Source organism: Dermacentor andersoni, chromosome 4 (genome assembly GCF_023375885.2).
Source record: "Dermacentor andersoni chromosome 4, qqDerAnde1_hic_scaffold, whole genome shotgun sequence".
NCBI lineage: Eukaryota > Metazoa > Arthropoda > Arachnida > Ixodida > Ixodidae > Dermacentor > Dermacentor andersoni.
This window is the reverse complement of record NC_092817.1, coordinates 119,602,033-119,623,320: the sequence shown is the minus strand read 5'-3', so window position 1 is coordinate 119,623,320 and position 21,288 is coordinate 119,602,033. Positions and strand designations below refer to the sequence as shown.

At 44.1% G+C, this 21,288-nt stretch overlaps 1 protein-coding gene across 2 annotated transcripts; it reads right to left on the bottom strand.

The window, feature by feature from the left end:
* Positions 1–1,495: 1,495 nt before the first annotated feature.
* On the bottom strand, positions 1,496–21,272 carry LOC126537542 (alpha-tocopherol transfer protein-like). Of its 2 annotated transcripts, XM_055074344.2 has the most exons (6): positions 21,037–21,272; positions 19,387–19,507; positions 17,313–17,564; positions 12,419–12,612; positions 7,149–7,259; positions 1,496–1,800 (listed from the first exon to the last, which is right to left on the bottom strand). In XM_055074344.2, exons 1-6 carry the CDS (start codon positions 21,070–21,072, stop codon positions 1,618–1,620), a joined length of 897 nt encoding a protein of 298 aa, XP_054930319.1. In that variant the 5' UTR covers positions 21,073–21,272; the 3' UTR covers positions 1,496–1,617. The 2 variants fall into 2 exon arrangements, with proteins under 2 accessions (XP_054930319.1, XP_054930320.1); XM_055074345.1 differs by lacking the exon at positions 17,313–17,564 and having other exon boundaries at positions 21,037–21,267.
* Positions 21,273–21,288: the final 16 nt, after the last annotated feature.

The following is a 21,288-nucleotide window of genomic DNA, read 5'->3' as shown; positions in this document are numbered from 1 at the left end:
CGGAGCAATGGGCGAGAGTGCCCTCCAGTGATCGCCGGGTCAACCAAGAAGGTCTGATTCGGCGAGCACAACTGGCAGCAGCATCCAGTGGAGTCCTGGACTAAGGGCAACCGACCGCTGTGCAAGAAGATGGACGAAGCCATCTGAAGACCGCAGAACAGCGAATCTAGAGCTCAATAAAATTTTTCACTCACTCACTCACACTCGACAAGCCACCGCAAGCAAATTAAGAGGGAGCGGATCATTCGCAGACACCGACAAAAACTTCTTCATGCGGTTATCTACTTTCACTGTGCTGACTCGGCCCCATCGAAAACCTGTACACTTGAGCGTGTTCCTCGCCTTTTGTCAGCCAATTTAGAATCCGCTAAATGTAGGCATTAATATACGCTTTGAAAGCAAAGAAGAGCGACCTCTTATAAACTAGGAGCGCGTTTGACGGGGCTTTTCAAGCAACGCGGCGGGTTACCGCTCGTTGTTAGCATCGGTAATTACGTAAATTTGAGGTCGTGCCATCGTAATCGAAAAAGATTCGAAAAGTTTTAAGTTATGGGACCCTTGATCTCCGTGGCGCTGCCAGGCCGAATGTGACAGAGTCCTCGAGAGCTCTGAGCTGGAGCGCGGTGCACTGAAAGCACCAGGCGAATGTGTTTGGAGCACTAGATTTCGAGCTGGTGAATTTCATGTGCACTGGCACCGCACTAGGAACGCTCGAAAACGACCTGCCGAAGGTACCGTGATTTTTGGTTTGATGTAATCAGAGTTGTAGTTGTCTACTAGAGATCACACGTGATAGCTGATAGGAAGGCGAGCAGACGAAGACACTTAATCGATCTTTGAAAGCAGCACCGCTGGGCATTTCTTTAGCGTCGCAAAGCGCATACTTCCTATCTATTGAAAAGTGAAGCGAGGTGTCGCGGCAGAGCACATACAAGTTCTCATCTTTTCTCCAAATGTCGCGATAAAATGCTCCATAATTAAGCTTAGTGCATTTCCTCTACGTCGAAAAGGAAATTTTCATATTAGAATTTTTGATGTTTGGAAATGGAAACAAAGTGTGCGAAAGCTGTCCTAACAAAAATCAGTGATGATGTCTATAAGAAAATTTTGTAAGTCAAATAATTCATTTGATCAATAGCTTTAAATAGCTCGTATGCAATAAAATGCAAGACTGCCATTTGACCTTGCGCAGAGATTGCTGGAAAATCGCGGTCAGTTTGTACTACCCACTTCCAATTTCTATTGACAAATTACCAAGGCTCTTGTCATAAGTCATTGGCACACGTCTCCGTGGTTAGGGCTGCCATAAAAATTAAAAAAAAGGGTTTGCGAGCAAGAGATTGGAAAGAGCAGTGGTGATTGCCAACTGATTATTGCAAAACGCAAAAGCCTTGAGAAACCATGTGTGAATGAGCCATAGAGTGCTGAAGGTGAAAGTACGGGTTGTAATTCTAAGATCTTCTTAGCTGGTGCGAGAGACGAAGCCACACTCTCGCAGTTTTATGCGAACAAATATTTTCGGCCAGAGCATATACAACCTTTCGGGTCAGTCGAGTGATATTTATGGGAATGATTGCAGCTCCGTTGAATGTCGGGTACTGAATTATGAATCTCTTATCAGGTCTTATTCTTTCTGTATCCGCAGGTGCACAAGCTTTCGAAGAAGGCGCTGCTGCTGTGCACGAACTTCTCTTGGCGATCATAATCGAACTGCTCACGCCTCCCGCCGAATTCCGCTGGTACGAGGTCGCCTGGAAAGCGGCCCCAAAACTCAGAAGCTTCGCCGCCAACGAAGTGGACCTAAGGAGGAAGAAAGTTGCAAGAGAAATATTCAGTACAAGGCACCACCTCTTTTTCGTGGCTTCATTTTGCATAAGCGTCCGTCCAGATCACACTATATCTACATTTCTTCAGCACACCGCCTGCTTTATTTTTTTTTTACGTTCACTCCAGAAAGGTACGAAAGTTACATGTGACATATACAGCTGCTCCACTCACATTTCTGGAACAGGCGGAAATTAACGTTTTTATAATTATTGTCTATATAATGAAAAAAAAAGCACTAAATGTTTTTTAATGATTTCCTTCAGAGCATTTTCCCCCTTGCGAAATTGAAGCAGACTCTAACAGAACTCGCATCTTCCTACCATAAATCTTAAGGCTCTAGCATCACTTTCGATATGTCCGGCCTCAATATCTGCCAACATTGTTTTGAACCGCTAGAGGGATGATTTTGAGAAAAGTTGAAATTGAATGGCCGCAATTTATTGGAAAACACTTTAAGGAAGTGTATCTCAATATCTCAAGGAAGGGTACCAGAATTTTTCTGTAGATGGCACAATGAAATATCGACGAAAAATCAATAGATTTCCAACAACATTTTTTATAAGGGTTGCTAAGCAAACATGGCTTCATATAGTGATCGTCTTTGATAGCACAATTTTAACGTGTCCTAAAGTAGGTAATTAAAAATATTTCGGTCGCTTCGTCACTAATCATTGAGGGCGATAGCAAGGTTTTGCATTGAGCTGCATTTCCTCAGATGCTGCTTTAAGATTACGCGGTGGAGTCTGTGCAGCAGAAACAGTGCCTTGGAAGTTATAGGGCGTCTCGCAACGCTGGCCTAGCGAGAAGTGCTGTCACCAGCGTTGCAGGTGTCGCACATCAATGGTGCATGATGTAAGAAAAAAGGATAACCGCCAGCGTTCGTAACTTGAAAGGTACTGTCCGTTTACCTCACATAACCTGTTGTATTCAGAACGATGTAGTATGCACATATCTGATCACTGTAAAAGCGTGTGTTTGTGCCACAGAGTGATAGTAGAAAGGAAGAGGTGGTATATTCTGCGGAACTTTAGAGTGTGCGTCTAAACAACGCTCACGTCAGTAGTGGGAGACACAACGCTGCTCCTTTTGAGCCTAGCGTGCTTCCGTTTGGCTTCATCGATTTTGGAGCCAAAGGTACTGCGCGTCTCTCGCTTCTCTAGAGACCTTTTAACCATAATATGCTTTTAGCTCTCCGCTGTTTGCGACCTTCGGTAACCTTGAGCCTAAAGTCAGAGCTGATATGCGGGCACTCAAACGAGACCATCCAGGCAAGTTGCGAGAATGAAAAATCGGCAGTCGCTTAGCTCGGCTATGCCAGGATATGCGTCGCGAAAGCTAAGGCATAGCAAGGTTAGCCTTGGTTAAACTTGATTGCAAGTCCAGGTTAGTCTGGTTGTCTAGCTATGTTACGGCGTGTAGCCAGTCATTCGGCACTCTGTTCGTCTGTTTCCTGGGCGATTCGTTTCCTCTTCATCTCGTTCCGGTGTCGATTCCAGGACTCCTCCTGCTTATCAGAATTGACGCTGTCCATACTGCCGCCTCAACTGTGGTTTTGGAGCACTCGAGCTTTCTTTTTCAATTCTCCGACATGTTATTAGGCATGTGACGCAGCTGGCGAAGCGAGCGGAGGCGAGCGCAACGACGAGGAACGCGGTGGTGGAAGGCGCGGCGCTGCAAAGTGGCGGAACACCTGTGGCTCGGCGCTACTAGTGGCGCATGCGCAGTAGTGACTAAGGAGCGAGAGAAAGGAATATCTGCGGCGAGGCGTGCCTCGTGACGTCATGTGCCTCCTCGGAGCACCCCTGCGGAGAAATCGCAAGTTAGCAGCAAGTAACGATGTCGCTTTAAAAGGGGATCATCCGGGGAACCAGTCAATGCCGCATACATGCGCTGATTATTTCTCAAACAAGTTCCAAAAAACAATTGATTCCAAGCGCTTCCTAATGTTTGTTCGCAATATCTCTCACGCTCTAAGTTCTAGTACGCTGAAGATTTATTTGTCATTTCCAATGGCGGCGTCCAAAAGGCAGATAAACTTGATCGTCATCTTTTGGCGCTGAGATCGAATTGCCTGTGCTCTTTTCAACGCGAGTGGCCTGCGAGTTCCGCGGCACGTCCGGCGCCCCGGCAGCGTCCGGCAGCATCCAAGCCGGTAACGTCCGGCGCACCGCTGATGGCTGTTTCACCAAGACGAGACTTGCTACTAAGTTCTGTCCGTGACAGGAAACTATTGCGCCCATATGGACCAGTGCAAAGCATGGCGGGGTATGGTGCGGTGCGGTGTGGTGTGCCGTTGCGAACATGAACTACGCACATATTAAGGTTGTGGCCAGTATCATCTCCAACCAATCTTCTTTTCCGGTAGCCATTTCATGCCTACATCTAGTCTCGATTATGGGAGAGCCAGTTTTAACCCTCCACGCGCGGACCGCACCTGTGCCACCGACACGCAGCCGCCGGCACACACTCCCAGGGCTTAAGTCTCCCTTGAATGGAGGGGGGGGGGGGGAGGCTCACCGAGTGGCGACCAGTGTTCTTATATATATATATATATATATATATATATATATATATATATATAATATATATATATAGGTTATGCATTGAATCACAGGTTCCGACAGGGAAACAGGTGAAGGAATAAAAGCACAGTGCAAGGTCTTACTATGCGACCTACAGTGCTCGGTCGCCAGCCGTTAACAGCTTAGCTAGCGTTAGCTGGGGAAGCCTATATAGTTCACGAGGCAAGCAAAAATCACTAGTTTGGGAACAGCTTAGGCTGCTGTCTGTCTGATCATCTTGTTTTAAATCCAAGAAGCAGCAAAGTCCTTCAAGCACTAAAAATCAAGCACTTAGGTATAATTAGCATTCTGGAAACGCTTTTTCAGGAATAGCTCGGGCTATGATGGGTTACGGATGTGTGAACTCGAACCAAATTAGCCACACAGAACATTAGTTGCATTGCTTCATTGACAACATCGCGCACCACAACAATATATTTTATGTTTTTAAACCTACTTACCTACAAGCGGATACAATGCATGTGCTTTGGTAAAACCCAGCTAAGGCCCTGTGAAAGCGTGTAAAAAAGAGCCGGTGAGCGCGGCTCTGTCTGCGCACGCAAAGGAGCAAAGCGGGTAGGAAGCACGTCTTCTTCCGTCAAGGGCTAAGCTTCGGGGGCAGGGTGGAAGGGGGAAAGCACGTTTTACTCCAGGCGGCCCAGTAGGGCTGCTGTATCTTGCTAAGAGTACAGAGTTAGCCGTGCGCAGTGTTTCCGGGGCTTAGTTCGCGTTGATGTGAGAGGCAGCACGGTGGCCAATTCGCTCGCTGCTGCTGCCGCGCTTCCTCACTTCCGCGTTCTGACAATGAGTTTCCGCGGTCATCGAGTGAGTTGTAGTTTTGTTTGCTTGTGCCGGTGACATCATCCTTGTTAAACTATTTAGTACACCTATGTTTACAATTTCATTAGCCCGATTAAAGTATTATCCTTGCTTTGTATAGTTGTCCACTAATATGCTGTTGCAATGGATGCTTCGCTTTTCGGGCGAAACTGTGCCTTTTCATAATCAGGTACCTGTTCACTGGGATTTATTGTACACGTAATTCCTGCCTCTTCTTGAAGTCAGCCTTATGGTGATTAGTGTTTCAGGCGATAAACGAGTTACGCTCGAACTAAGCTCAAGCAGGAAGCACCACGGCGCTAGCGCAAGTAAGGCTCCAAAGACCAAGCTTGAAGCATTTGAGCGAACTCGACCGACAACTACGAGGGTGAGTAAGAAAATCTGTACCCCTACTTTTTATAAACCTAAATAAGGTCCGCAGGTATAGTTACAAATATAGATACTATTCTGCGTACGTTACACCATTTTTCGGCATATTCGTCACACCGGTTCAGAGATTTGTTCCATCGCAGTACTTAATTTGTGATGTCCGGTTGACTACGCAACCGCGGTCGGTTTGCTGTCTTGGCTGCATCGTTACACGGCTATTGCTGTCCTGTAACCTCCCACGGCTCAAAGCGAGACACTCTTTCCTCTACGTGGGTTTTAATCTACGAAATCCTTCTACGTGGGATTTCGGTGAACGTTCACCCTTTGCTCCATAGAAAACAAGTGACACTTCGGTGTTCATTCGCCGTGGACCTGTGAAGCACAACCGCGATCTTCAACAAATGGCAGCAGCGGCGTACGGTGACGCTACCGGCAGTTAAGGTCGGGCCGGTCCAAGAAAGGTCCACCGCTGGGAATGGATATGCTGACTTTGCATTTACAGCCATAATGTGACTAAAAAAATAGGGGCAAATAGTTTCTGTTTCGCCTTCGTATATTACCCTGTTATGTACATTGTGTGCCATAGTGAAAGGACAGAAAGAATTGTCATTTATGGATTTTATACGTCTCAGTTATAACCTCATCGACTGCAAGCTCTGAAAGTCTGTTGACACTTCTAAATGACATCTTTGGACTAATTTGATAATAAGAATAATTAAATTATCTTCACCTATGTGCATCCCTCTACTTCATCATCATCCCTCATCACGTCTTTACGTCTCAGCTCACTCTCCCCTTGTACCGGGCTGCAGGCTAGAGCGCCCCAGCTCAGGCAGATCTCACTCCCTGAATTCCTTCAAATAAGTTGGTTGACTATCACCGACTGCTGTTCATTACATAGTCCAAGTTTGGAACTGTTGACTTGACGGTGCTTTTCCTTAATTACGCCGTGTTTTTCTGCGGCAGCTTAGCTGGATTGAGCGTTGTGAGGATGCTGCGTGATTTAACCAAAAGCGCTGTGTGAAAAGGAGTAGTAGGTGGTGCACGCACTCACGCTTCAAGATGGCGTGAAAGCTCTTATATATACAGTAAAGCTTGATTAGCTAAAGCGGGTTGCGTGCCTTTTCGTCACCGGTTGGTTTGAAAGGCTACATCACTAGAAACAACAACAACAACAACAACAACAACAACAGTCATATTAATAATAATATTAATCGTAATAATCGGCAGCAGTGCTGGTGTATACGCGGGTACGACGTTCGAGGCAAAGGTGCCTTTTTGGTATCACTTTACATATGGCGCAGTTGACCAAAGAACTGTGTAGATGTGGCTAAGATTGGCTGAAATCAAACAAGCCTATAAGCTTGCTTCATATGAACGGCTAAACCTTTGCGGATATTTCAACGCCGTAGAAGCGGTGAACTTCGGGACTTGGACTGTAAAGCTGACTCCAGGGGAGCTTGTGGGGAGTCCCAGATACGCACGCGCGTACACACCTGAACCCACAGGGCAGAAGTAACGTAACTGGAGGAAAATACAGAGTACACTCACTCTGCTTAGCAGCTTGCTGCGCAGGAACGGCTTGATTGCGGCAAAGAGCACTTCAAAGATCTTCGGGTAGTTTACTATGTAGACAGCCTTTATCCGTACGGGACAGCAGTCCTGGGGGAAATTGTTTGAGAAAATGACCACTTTCAATTAGTAAGGATGGCTGAAAAGTATCTCTATGAAGCGCATTAAATGAGGAACAATGCTGGCGTCAGGTAATTTGTCGTCCTGTATGAGCGGATAATGCATTTATATTGTTACTTTGCAGAAGTCACAGATAAAGATGTGTTTACAATGCTTACAAGAAAGACGAAGATGTATAAACAAGATGGCTGTCTGGACCGATTCCACCACTAAACGTGAAATCGTCTTCTTCTGGCTGACGCCACTCTTGGTTGCGACGTGACAACATCAACGGGCTTGCTATTGGGATATGTTTAATGGTGGGTTTTGGGTAAACATGACACACATTAGGTCTCAGATTTTCAAGGAAACCCCTCATCAATATGAGGATATTAGCGCATTTAAAAGGCAACTGCAACAAAATTTTCACGTTGGCTAAATTTGGTATAAATGATTAGTATAGTTGCAATGAAACAGTCATGGCAAAGCCACGGAGCTCATAATAGCATTCTTTAGTTTTCTTTTTTTTTTCGTTAGAAGCCTTTAAAGCAGCATCTGATCAGCGAATGCGTGCACCTTGTGGTGGCACAGTGACGTAAGTCGCAGCTCGCCTCGGGCGCTGGGCATTCGGGCCGGCTCGCGCCTCAACGCCGGGAGAACTACAGAGACCAATCAAAGCACGCTCATCTCACCGGCGAGAAGGCAGTGGTGCCTCCGAGCTTACCCGGACGCGTCGTTGCATTCTTGAAGGTCATGGCGAGAAACTGCGCCTTAGATCATAGGTCACTTTCGCCAAGCACTAATGGCGGTGTTTTTTGTTTCAGCTTCGTTTTAAGAAACTGCCACTTTTGAGAGCTTTTCCTAATGACTCCGATCGTTTTGCAAACGTCCAATTTTCCACGGAGGCTCTTTTATGTCCACAAATAAAGAAAAATACACCCACGAGGCTGAATTAGAAGTCAAGACTACTTTTACGCATCTTTACCTTTTTTCAAAATTTATAACATAGGTGAGTTCGTTAGTGGAACATCCTTGTTGGACCCTTTAACTACAGGGTGCAAAAGGGATGTTCACTGGGAAACCTACACCTTGTAGAAATTAATGGTGTTCGGTACTTCAATATTTCGAGCACACAAAAAAAGAACATAAGTGTATATTTCCCAGCCGTTTTCGTCAAATCATTGTTTTAGCAACTCCTCGGGTCACAGTAACTATGAATGTCAACCTATAGCCTTTTCTTTAAACTTACTACCCTGCTGTTCGCCTTTCACCTCGTGCTTTGTTTAAGAAGGTTCAGCTCGGTGTTGTTTTATATATCAGTTTCAAATCGTCAACGAATCCAAACACCGAAGCCAATCATAGTTGGCGCATATATTTTCTAGTGTAATATCGGGGCCAGGGCAATATTGGGCGCAATAAGTCCTGCACTGCTTCATGTAGTGTCGGTTAGACTAAACACACCCAGTTGCATGTGGGGCAATCTTCTACCACCGATAACATAGCTATTATATTGTGGCGGGGCGCCTAGGTCGTCATCATCATCATCAAAACATTTATTGGTCTCCGTAGGATCTTTTTTTGTAGTAGTGGAAAGACAACTACTTTGTCCTCTTCTCCTCTTCCTACCTGTCACATCTTACTGCTGGCGTCGCTTAAACTGTTTCACCTATTCTGCAAACAAGTTATTAGGCTTAGAACGTGCCCATTTGCATCGCTGTAGGTCGTCGCTCCTTTCGAACAGCGCTGTTGCATGCCATGGAAAGCAACAATTTCACAAGAACACGTAGTCATTTTTTAAAGCAATGGATCACTATAAATAACTTGCATAGAGAGAAAACAAGTGATACCTAAATTAAATGTAGGTGGCCTTAGATCGCACATCCCAAGCTGCAACTGCCGATGGTGAGTAGTCATCAGGTTAGTGACTGAGAAATACATTTGCTACATGCTTGTTGAAGTGTTGAGCACACCAACAGCTGTAATACCTGCACTAAAAAAGCTTCAACTTTGATTGCATCATTATTTATTAATGTCCAAAGAGACAAGTGAATGCGTTTTCACCAAGGCATTCTCGTTTGTTACAGGCTCCGATATAACATATTAGTGGCAATTGAAGTTCACTATGAAATCTGAGCTCCATGAATAAATTCAGCACTCGCATCTGATGCTTAAGAGGAATAATGTTCACGAGGGTTGCAATGTGGGCTTGTTGGTAACGCATCTTGAAGGGGTGTACGGTAGCGCGATTAAAAGACGGGACAAAATAAGACACACAGGGACACACACAGCGCTATGTGTGTCCATGTGTCTCTTCTTTTTGCTGTGTGTGTCTCTGTGTGCCTTCTTTTGTCCCAGCTTTTATTTTTGCTACCGTACACCACTTAAGAGGATGCTGTATCTGGGGCCCAACTCCGACGCGGCCTATTCAAATACATGTAAAAGGTAAAAACGTTTTTCTGAGATAAGCCCCGGAAAAATTTTAATGAAATTTGTTGCGTTTGAGAGAGAAAAATAAATTCTAGTGACTGTTGAAACAGAATTTCGATTTAAGGCTTCATTTATGTTAAAAAGGTTTTCAAAAATTCGCAAGTTTAAAATAAATAGAAGCACGAAGTTTACAACTTAACAGCTATACATCAAGAACAGATATAGCGGTTCTGCAAACGGCACCCATTAGATCATTGAAAGCGGAGAAATTCTTTATCTCGATTTATATCTTAGGTGAATTTGTTACGTTGTGTACAAGGGTATCGGAAAAGCTGTGTTTTCATATTACTAAATTTTTTAAGATTTATGTGTAACATATCAATTTTGTCTGCGTTATATGTAATAGTAGATGCAATTCACAGGATTGTGATATCGTTTTTCATTGGTGAGTTACAGAGTTGTAAACTTGATATTTTAGTTTTCTGAAAATTTTCAGTTTTTGTGAATTTTTATTAATATACTAACAACCTAAATCGAAAATTCAAAACAAGCAGTCACTAGATTTTAACTTCTTCTTTTAAATGCAACAAACCTCGGCAAATTTGGTACAGCGGTTGCCGAGAAAAACGAATTCTCCTTTTGCATGTATTTAGATAGGAGCACCCGAGCTAAAGCTTCCTCTTAAATGGAAGAGAAGTGACGTCACCCAAGTGAAATATTGCCAGCCTTTAGAGGGTGCGTGCTTGTTCATGAACCTATTATGTCGTTTGCTCATGAGATACTCACGTGTATTTGCACAAGCGACCCCTATTTCTGAGAAGGAAATATACATTGCATTTGTGGGTGTTGCTCTAGTACTAAACGATAAAAGTTTTAGGGCTTCTCTCATCTACTTTAAATCTTTTTTTACTAAATCTCGGCTGATATACGAAGGTGGCACTGACAGTATCGATCAACAATTTTTTTGCATGCATGTGTGAAAATTCACAAGAGTTGATGTGGCGCTACGTTTTTTTCTGCAATCATGGATGCCAATTTCTTATCATCAGCCTACATACTCTAGGAAGCAAATTGACAGAAAGTGACCTCTCATTTTGTCAATTTGATTTGTTAAAATTTCTGGTGAGAAAGCGAAGTTAAGCTGCAGAAATGAACAAGAGGCTATAGCTAGCGCATGGCGACGCGTGAGGGAGCTAGAGCAGTGTACGCAGATGGATCAGGCATACTAAAGATGACATAACAAGCGCTGCTCATTAGCCTCGGAACGGTCACCGTCGGACAGCCGCTACTGAATACAACGTGAAGACCGCTGATGCACTCATTGAAGAAGAGCACGAAGTAACCAGCTACGAAATGGCCAGAATGCTTTTAATGGCGCACAGTGCAGTTCTGGGGATTGTAAGCTTAGGTCTCCAAAATTTAAGTGATGCTATATACGTTGAAACACTGCAGTAGTTCCGTCGCTTCTTGAGAGATAGGCGACTACAAGAAAAGTAACGTTGCAGCTCGAGAATGCCCACCCAAACACTTCCTACTTTAAAGTGGAGAGAATTTAAGGAATAAGAAGGGAAGTGCTTCCCCCCACCTACCTCCAAATCTAGAAAAATCTAGGCCATCGCTATGAGACAGCAAAGATAATGTCTGTAGCATTATTACACTATGTCAACGAAGTTGAAATAGTGTGCTATCGGAAGGATAATTTTATGCTGCCCGCTCTGTGGGAAAAATCAATGCAGAAAAATTGGGAGACTAAGAGAAAAAAAGTGAATAGAAATCTGAAAAATAAAGACAGTTTTTTATGGTAAGGAAGCGCAATCATTCGTGAAAAGTTATTGCTCGTTACTTTCTGTACGACCCTGGTATCTTGCTATTCACTAATTGTCACTTTATGGAAGTGCGCCGCACTACTACTCTTATTTAGTGGAAGTTGTGTTTGGGTCATTTTTCAGCAGCCCCACATTTTAATATGTTTCTTTTCTTGAGCCAAGGGGACAACCAATGCGTACCAATAATAAATTTGCTTTTACTTGTTTGTAAGTGCTCGCTATTTCAAAGCATTTTGTCGGGTCAAACCTAAATATCAATAGCACTGCCCTTTCATAGAAAAATACGAGAAACGCAATGTTTATAGACACTTCATTTTGCCATTGCATCACCAAACTGTTGGTTCAATGAAAAGTGAGCGTTGGATGTCTATATGTGACAAAGTAAGAAAATTACATGCGGGGAAGCTAGCTGCCCCCTTACTGACAATAACGGCAGATTGTGTTATGAGAACGGAGCTGTCTCTCTGTACCTGCATAACGTTAGCCAATTTCATCAGGTACGCTGGTGTGAGCTGCGTCACGTGACAGATGTTTAGTCCCTTCATGTCCATGACGAACTCGACCCCACATATTCTTTCGTTCTTTTCTTTAGCGAAACCATGCCAACCAATTATTAATGTGTTTTCTACCTCTTTCTAAGCCTTAGCTATTTCAAAACATTCTGTCGGGTGGAAATTAAATAAAACGTTGCCCCTTCCTGGAAAAATACGACAAACACAAGTGTTCATAGACACTTGCTATTTGCCATTGCACCACCAAACTATTGGACGCATGAAAAGTCAGCGTTGGATGGCTATATGTGACAAGAGTAAGAAAAGAAACTGCGGGAAAGTTAACAGCCCATTTGCCACCTTTCAAGGCATATTGTGTTACGAGAAATTTGCTGGCACTCTGCACCTGTGTAATGTTAGCCAATTTCATCAGGTACGATGGTGTGAGCTGCGTCAGATGATGGATGTTTAGTCCCTTCATGTCCAAGACACACTCGATCCCACATATTGATGGAACATCTTCAAGGAGCCAGCTGCCGCTCAACAGAATCCCTGCTCTGGTATAATCCAAAAGGCTGCAGATGTCAGGGTTCCAAGCACCTGGAGAGAGAGTGGAAATGGCTCTGACAAGGATCGCACTTGCACTCGAATGGCACAATGCTGAATATTGAACGTTCCTTAGGGAACCCCCCCCCCCTCCAAACAAACACAAAAACACAAACACAAAAACACACGCGCACACGCACAGGCACACGCACACACACACACACACACACACACACACACACACACACATGCACGCACGCACAGTTGCTCACTGCATCATAACACAATCACCTCAGTGATCTCCACAATCAGTGAGGAGTAGCAGGCTAGAGAGCTGCTCTCCAGGCCGATCTCTCCTCGTTTCTGTTCATTAAATCTGCTCTCTCTCTCTTTCTCATAGACACGCACGCACAAAGAAAATCTGTCATCTCGTGTTCGTGTCGGATAAAGGAATCACGAGCAGGGAAAACAGCTACCCCCATATGGCTTACGGGCTGTGGTGTTGCACGGCTAAGCATGACGGCGAGGGGTTAAATCCCTTAGAAGGGCGATTTGATGGGTGGTTTGGGTCCCTTGTCCCTACTTCGCGCTGTACCCCACAAGTTAAATCTTGGCCCCTGCGGCAGCATTTCGACGGGGGCCCATTGCAAAAAACACCCATGTAACGGGCACTGGAGAAACCTTAAAGATCCCCTCGCACACAAAATTCATCCGTAGTCGCCCAATACGGCGTGCCTCATAATTATATCGTGGTTTTGGCATGTAAGACTCTAGAATTCAGTTCGGGCAAAACACTAGCATAAATTTTAATGAAGGTTAACAAAATTAAACACGGACGCTGTTAGAAAGAATAGTCATAGTGCACATCATTAACTGCGTAGTTGTGAGATGCGTAGACTTGCCCGAAGGAGAAAACGTCACGAGTGATTTCGCTGTAGGTAATGGCGTCGGCGTGAAACATTTTCCGACAGCTTCAGCTGCATAATAAGTAACTAATGTATTAAGTTAGCTCGCAGACGCCCAATTTGAAGAACGCTGGGAGCCTAGTACGGCTTGAATTTTGATCGATTTGGCGAAGAACATGTGGCATACTATCGGGGTTTTGGCTGCGCGGTGTCAGGAAGCTTCTGGTAAGGCCTCGAACAGCCACATGAAGCATGGCGAATTCGTCTGCCCTTGGCTTTCTTATTTTTATTCCTGCATTAATTAAATGAACTTGTACCCACCTATTACGTGAGGTCGTTCGAGCAGGATTGTCACAATTTTTTTCCTTGCCTTAGAGCAGCCGAAAATGCTTAACCTGTTTTTCTACTTAATTTGGATGAGAATGTTAAGCAACATTGGATTATACTATGGTACCCCTGGCTGAATGGCAAAGTCACAGATGTTTGGCGGATGCTTTACGCCTTTACAGCGTAAAATGCACTACATGTCTGAATAAATATTCCAGCCCATTGCTACACTTTTGAAAATTGCTTCTTTCGTGATGTGCCATAATTTCTTTCGGGCACTTTGCATGAGCTAACCTTTATATCATATGCGCTTATCTGCAAAAAATTCTTTCTTACTTAAGCTTTCTTTAGCCTTCTGCATATGTTGAAAATTACCCTCATTATTGCACTTCTGGCACGGCGGCGTTGTATATTCAAGTAAAGACAATTTCGCAATCATGATGCTTCAGTGGCCATATCTGAGTTTCAAAAACTATGAGAAAAAAAGGGCAATACAATCCAAGCAGGATCAATGGAAGTTAGACTATAGCTAACTGATCAATACAGCAAATCCATGCTCTTGTCGAGAAAGGGAACCACGTGATATTTGAAAGGCTTCAAAGCCACTGCGGCGCCATAGACAAGGATCGCGCCGATAACATTGGTCGGTGGACTCCTCAGTGCAGCAAAGAGAAGCCGGTACCATCATTAAGGACAGATGCCGTTAAACAAGTACGAGTGCTCGCACGAGAGATCACGTTCTCCATGTGGAACCCTCTAAATTCTCAAGGCGAGCAGCAGCCCCACCTGGACTCTACTCTGCACATTCGAATCCCAACAGGACTCTGTCGGCTATGGCTAGGAGTGGCTTTTACAAAGTATTTTGCTCTTCGAATCAAATAGGCCGACCGTGCCTGCTCTGATGGATGTTATGGCTGTGGTAGTGAAGTGAATTTTCAGCGCGTCTTTCGTGGCTGTCTTCACTACAATTTTAAGGAGACGATCCCTCGCAATCGCGATAGCAGGCTTTGATCAAAGACCATTATCAGTGAAAATAATTTTAGAATGCCAAGCTCACAAGTCATCGCGGCAGAATTTGTCGAGGGAATTGTTACACTCCTTAAGTTCAACAGACCTGCACAAACGGCTGTAGTCTGAATTCGTTGAGCTACGAGTGCTACCGTTCTGTGATAGTGGGCGGTGATTGTGAGTACCGGTGATCCGTGTATCTGTGCTCCTTGTCTCTTGCTATGTTTTTCTTTCAGTCTCCCACTTTCACTTTCCACAGTGCAGGGTAGCAAGTCAAAGTTTCCCTCCTTTTTTAACCCGTCTGCATTTCTTCTTCTTTCTGTCTCTCTTTAGCATCACAGTGGAACGTGTTAGTGAGAGCAGTGACCATACTTGTGCGACAGAACCTAAAGAAGCTCTTTAAAAGTTCCAAAGAAAGTACCGACCAACGTAGTCTGACATATTTACAGTGCTGAAAAAACGTGCACGCGCATTATAAAGACAGGATGGGAAGAAACCAAGATTAGCCTCCTTCCAATTTATTTGTATATTCCCGCTTTTTTTCTGTGCTGCAAACACGACAAAATAATCGCGCCAACTTGGTTAGTTTTCTGCCTTAAATACAGGCCAACTGGAAGCTCTGGATGAAAATAATAATGAGGAATTGTCCACTGCTATTGGTGGACACTTTCTGGGAATTTTTAGAGCAAAAAAGAAAAATGGGTGACAAGCATGTTGCCGTGTTGATTGTGTTGAACCTTGGTCCCACTGTGCCAGCTGTGTAGGCCACACTTCCTACTGGAGAACCACAGTATTCAAGCTGGTAGGCAGGAAATGCGAACTTGAACAAAAGGTGTGAGAGAACACTTCCATTGGCGCACCGCGCGTCACAAGCTTGGTCTCACTTGTTATATTTCTAGCGTGTTTCTTTATCTGGTGGTCAGACCAGAAACTCTCCAGAGAATGGAGCAGAAACTCCCATGTCAGCGATTTCAAAGATTGAAAACATTAATGCACAGGTGAGGACATCAAGAAAGAAAGAATAATAGTAGTTGTAGGCTGCCCTCCATCTGGAGGGGACGTGAGGTGGTCAGAAAGTGAAAAGTAAAGGCGAGGAGCCCACAGAACGCGGATTGCACATAATTCAGGTGCAACACGAAGCGTTTCCAATGTTCCTCTTGCACGCCCGTGAACCTCAAGAGGTGAAGGACCGCCGATATAAGCTTCCGCATGGAGTCAGCTTGGGAGCACTGATCTAGCATCTTAAGTTATGACGTTGGAGATAAGGTATTTCTCCATACAATAGCGTGAGCAGATGAATAATTGTAGTGCGATGGTCTGGTTACATTTGCGCATATACCATATGGGGCTGTTTGCCATTCAAACACCCAAGGCAAATCACGAGACAAACACGAGCTACTCGCCAGCCGGAAAAAAGTACATGCTGGTATGTATTAAAAAATATAAGGCATGCAACAATGCAAGCGCTAACACTTCATAAAGCAGCAAATATAGAAAATCTAAAGGTACAGAATTAGTCGCTACTGATCATGTGCCCTCAAAAAATTCAGCTGTTCTGATACGAAGAAATGACAGTACAACTCATACATTCATCACAGTTTGCGACAATATGATAAACTTAGATAACCTATCTTGTGGGTCACTGCAAATTTGGAAACAAAAGCGTTTAAACCTAAATGGAATTCCAGTTAGCGTGAACGGAGTAAAAAAAGGACAAAACGGTGAATAAAACCAAGCAGATATTGTTCAGAATTCAGTTGATAATTCGCTAGTTATTTTTCTCCCTCGAACAGGGTCTCTGGGAAACCTCCATAAATCAACGACAAGTGGGATAATTATTGTTTTATCTGTTGTGCTCTTACGGAGACAGGGCAGCACCTCGATGTCATGAAAACAAATGCTGCCAATTCACACCATGTCATCATTGATGAATTGTCTTTTATGGTGTTTACACCCGAGAAATAATGTATCGAAGAGGTACCCGCCAAGTTTACTCATTCTTAGATAATTTAACGGTTTATATCCTTGGGCTCCTACTTATGTTTCTTTCATTTAACCAACATGTAATTATTTTTATTTGTTGCTATAATTTTTTTGTACATCTTGGATATATTTTTTCGTATTCATTATTCCGGAACCTTTCCTTGCCTGCTCACTAATGCACTCATGCCCAGACCACTTTTAGTTAGGTGGTTCGCCTGGGAATTCTAACTGCACATTTTTGTACTGCTAATGTATGTTTATGTTATGCACTAATAGATTGCAACTTGGAGGAGTGAGTTTTGCGATTTCATAGTTTTGGAGAAAAAGTGCACCTTATTACCACGTTCCTCCCTCTCTTGGTACCTGCGAAAAAGAATTCTAAACTGGTATGCAGGCGAGGCTTTCTACAGCCTCTGGTCTTGCTTCGAGTGAATGAATAAAATAGGCCACTACCTTTGTGGCAAGACGTTCTCTTTGTGTGCAGCAGACAAGAATTGTTCGCAGGAGGATTTTGTTACTATGGGCACTTACCTACTTTCATGACTGCCATGCACCGGCCACACTCGCCTGGTTCAGGCGATATCATTAGAAGTTTGTGGTCGTGGCAAATGGTTCTGAAGGGAACTTTCTCAGGGACAAGTTCATGAAAGAATTCCGGTAGATCTCGCCGCGCGCGGAAGTAGTTTTTCACCATTTGGGAGGCCTCTTCTACTCTGTATTTTCTGGCTCGCAGAAACATTACCAGAAGGTCATCGCTCGAAGGAATCTTCAAGGATGGCTCCCCTGAAATAATGAGTACACGCAGCGTAAGCGCCTTTGATTACAATTTATATCCCCTTCTCTCCTGGGCTAGTTTCAGCGTGTCTGAAGCATCATGTCATGCTTAGGACTCAAGAGCTACTACTAGAGCTAATTGATGTGAACTAAAATCCAAAACGATATCTCTTAGTGCAGTATTAAAAGGATCTATTACAAATTCCAATGTACATTTCAATTTGCACAAGAGGAGGCAGCGATTTCTGCAGCTCCGCAGTGCTGCTCGGAATCCCGAGGTTAGCGTAATCGTCAGGCTTACTGCAGAACTCCATAATTTAACGTATGTTTTGGTTAAAGGGCTTTTTCAAGCAAATGAAAGCAGTACTACATGATGCATCTGTGTATTTTGCTGCTTTTTGGGGACCATCCCCGTGAATTTGGCGATAGCCTCGAAGCTCGCATCGGAAATGGGATAGTTACATAAAAATGCATATTGATTTAACACGGCAATATATATTACACATTGATACATTAATACGGTAACACAGCTGATGTTCTATATGACATTAAGACGTGCATCAGCTGCCGCTTGGCAGCTGATGCACGCTTAGGGTAGATAAGCGGTCGATCATTAGAGTTACATATTGGGCGCCAAGGGAAGGGAAGCGCAGTCGAGGATGGCAGAAAGTAAGGTCGGGCGATCAAACTAGGAAATTCGCCGGCGCAATTTGGGATCAGCTAGCGCAGGATAATAGTAATTGGAGATTGCTGGAAGAGGCCTTCGTCCTGCAGTATATATATAGAAATAGGCGGATGATGATGTCGAAACTATTTAGGGCAGACATTTGAATTGATTGCTTATCATAGCACAGTTGGAAAGTCTGCTGCCAATGTATAATGCTGGGACAAAAAGTCCCCTGCTCTCAGCCACAATATCTCGACAGCTGTTTTCGCTAGCCTCCACCCAGATTTAACATTTGTGTCCGAATGTGGTTTATATAACCTGTGTATTTCCCATGATGCTCCAGTGCTCTTTCCGTGATACAGCACAGGAATGCTGCTGAAGTGCTGAACAGCACAAGTGTTTAACTTGCACTGTTTTCTTTCCTGCTAGCAAGGATGACTCGATTACTTGCAAGAATGTTGGCGCGTTTGCCAAGGGACTCTTTATTTACTGATATACATCGACGATGGCCTCAGATCTTTAAACACGGGCTAGTCCTGTTCCACCTTGTGCAGTCTATAGTCGCTGCGGTTGTAACGAGATGCCTCGCACGAAAAAACGAGCGCCACATTTAAATGCATGCCCCCCCCCTCCCCCCTCCGCGCCCCTGTAGCAGGGCACACTGACACGTTCAAACAAGAGTACCAGAGAGAAAAGAGATAAAGCGCACAACGTGGACAGTGATGGTGACTAAAAAAGTGAGTAACGTCGCAGTGCATACTGCTCGCTTTTCTAAGTTCGTTTTTAGGCGCTGTAATACTTTGAGTGAACAGTGTTAACGTGGCATTGTACGAGCCAGCCCTGTGTTTATAGAACTAAACATCTTTCAACGGAATCCGGAGAAGCTCCCAGAGCACATTGGAGCATATCAATGCTTATTTTTTTGCCGATTTTAACACACATCATGTCATGTCGTTCAGACAGCAAATCGCGAAGTATATGCCTTTAATAATATGTGCAACAATACTTTAACTGCAGTAAGCCGCTTTATGAATGTCTTCTGAGTTTGAACGCCTTGAAGGGTAGCAGTATGGTCGGGCCACCAAGATATCAAAGACTACGTTAGGGACCAGACACATCTCTATGGCGCATTTTTAAGAGGCAAAATAGAAAACAGAATTGTACCTTCTAACAGTTGGCGTAGCCGTAACAAGGAGTCTGCTTTGATTTCAGGAGTTTCACCGACTTCAAGCCTTGCCACTTCTTCGATGTTCAGCGCTGCTTTAGTTTTAGTGACGGCGGTATTCTGTTTCGCCATCGGTATTGCGGCAGGTTGCTGCACAGCATCAGAAATTAAATAAGAAAATAAATATTAGTGATGAGATTGGGATGAGGGGGGCTTTAGTTTGCTTCATTACATGGCACAAGAAAATGTTTAGTGCTTGTATAAAGCTTTCCCTTTACGGCGAATCCTGGCCGGCACAGCATTTTCTTAAGAGTCCTGTCCTTTTCAATCATTTTTGCTCCTCATCTTTTGCTCGCACTAAACCATGTCACTACTAGGGCCGGGAATGGTTAACCCACAAAACCGGATGTAAAAAACATTAGTAGAATCGGAGGTATCGGCTTTCTGTGTAAAAAGGAGCCCTGGCACTTGAGGACCTTCTCTTCGATAAGTGCAGTGTGCAACTGGCAATAACCGACGTGATAATCTAGTTCTCCCGCCTATTGTTATCGGGAATGGTCAAATGAAGGAACAGTCCTAAATAATAAAAAGGTCGTAAAAATGCATAGTTATTCTATTCTAATCCAACTCCTTCTCGGGCTTCGGCAATGATCAGAGCGGCGCTCTAGCCCCGATATCAGCGCGTTCGGCTAGCCGCGAATGATGAAATGATAACAATCGAACCAAAGGAACGCTTACACAATACCGATCATGATTTGGTTAGTAGTTGCAATGATTTAATCCTTCACAATACTCAAAGCAAAGTAATCATCGTTATTATGCTCTTGCAGAGGATATCAGTACCTTAAGAATTTTTTTTATGGCACAGTAAATGGCTTATAGCTGCTTCAAGTTCTGCCAGAAACTGCGCTGCGTTACCTTGATTGAATCAGAACAGAGGGAATCTAACACCTCGAAGGCGTTCCTGAAAGGGCTGTTATGCTTTCCAGCTACTGACACATGCACGTAGGGGAACGGAGGTGCCTAATTTTGCTAACGACTGCGCAAATCCCTTATCAGTGACCGCTGTTTCTAATGCAGCATCTCCCGAAATAACCAGACGGTGAACACTTCAAAGTTTTGATTTTTAATGTCACCTTGCAGAGATATCTACGTGATGAAAATTGCGTTAGACGAAGTGGTCGTGACTATACTGGAAAGCAGTTGGCGCCGACATATGACGATGGAGGGAATATTTAAGTTCCGCGCCATCGAGTACTTCTTTCTTCGTATTTGTTCTCAAACAACACTATTTTCGTTATTATGTCTACGGGTGTTAAATACATGCTCACAGAGTTAACTACCTGGGAACTATACAAAACAAACGCAAGCGAACACTCTTCTTACCCTGGCCCAATGATAGTCCAGAGTGAAGATGCTGCGCTGTGTTGTTCATGCCACATACAAAAAGAGCCCGCTTCGGCAGAGTTAGCTAAGCATTCTCGCAAGGAAGACGAATGCGCACCAGTGAGTAAACAGCATAAACGACGTACCAATTAACGTTATGCAGACTTTTCAATAATCAGCAATGCATAGGCAAACTGAAAGCCGCTTGCTCAGTCCCTAAATAGAGGCCGGTTCGCGGAGAAAGAAAAAAAAATCATACTTACTAGTTGTTGACTGCGAATCTTGGACACCTTCGCCATCGTGGCTCGCAAGGCACGGCTACCTACGACACCACACAGACGCCTTATGCGAGCAGCACTATGGTGTTATGATGTCCCTAGAACTTGCCCATGGATATGACGTCTTCGCATAAACTGCACACCAGACCGCTAATGTCACTAACACTAAGGCTAATGTGAGCAGCAGAATCCAGCAACGATGTTTACTGCACTGCAGTAAATGGAAAGTGTGCGGGT

Bases quoted from the DNA above. Each gene is read 5' to 3' on its own strand.
- LOC126537542 (XM_055074344.2), bottom strand. From the start codon at position 21,072: ATGGCGAAGGTGTCCAAGATTCGCAGTCAACAACTA. The intron at 17,565-19,386 runs GTACAATTCTGT...TCATTATTTCAG, and splicing joins GCTACGCCAACTGTTAGAAG to GGGAGCCATCCTTGAAGATT. The intron at 7,260-12,418 runs GTGCAGAGTGCC...AATTTCCCCCAG, and splicing joins AATTGGCTAACATTACACAG to GACTGCTGTCCCGTACGGAT.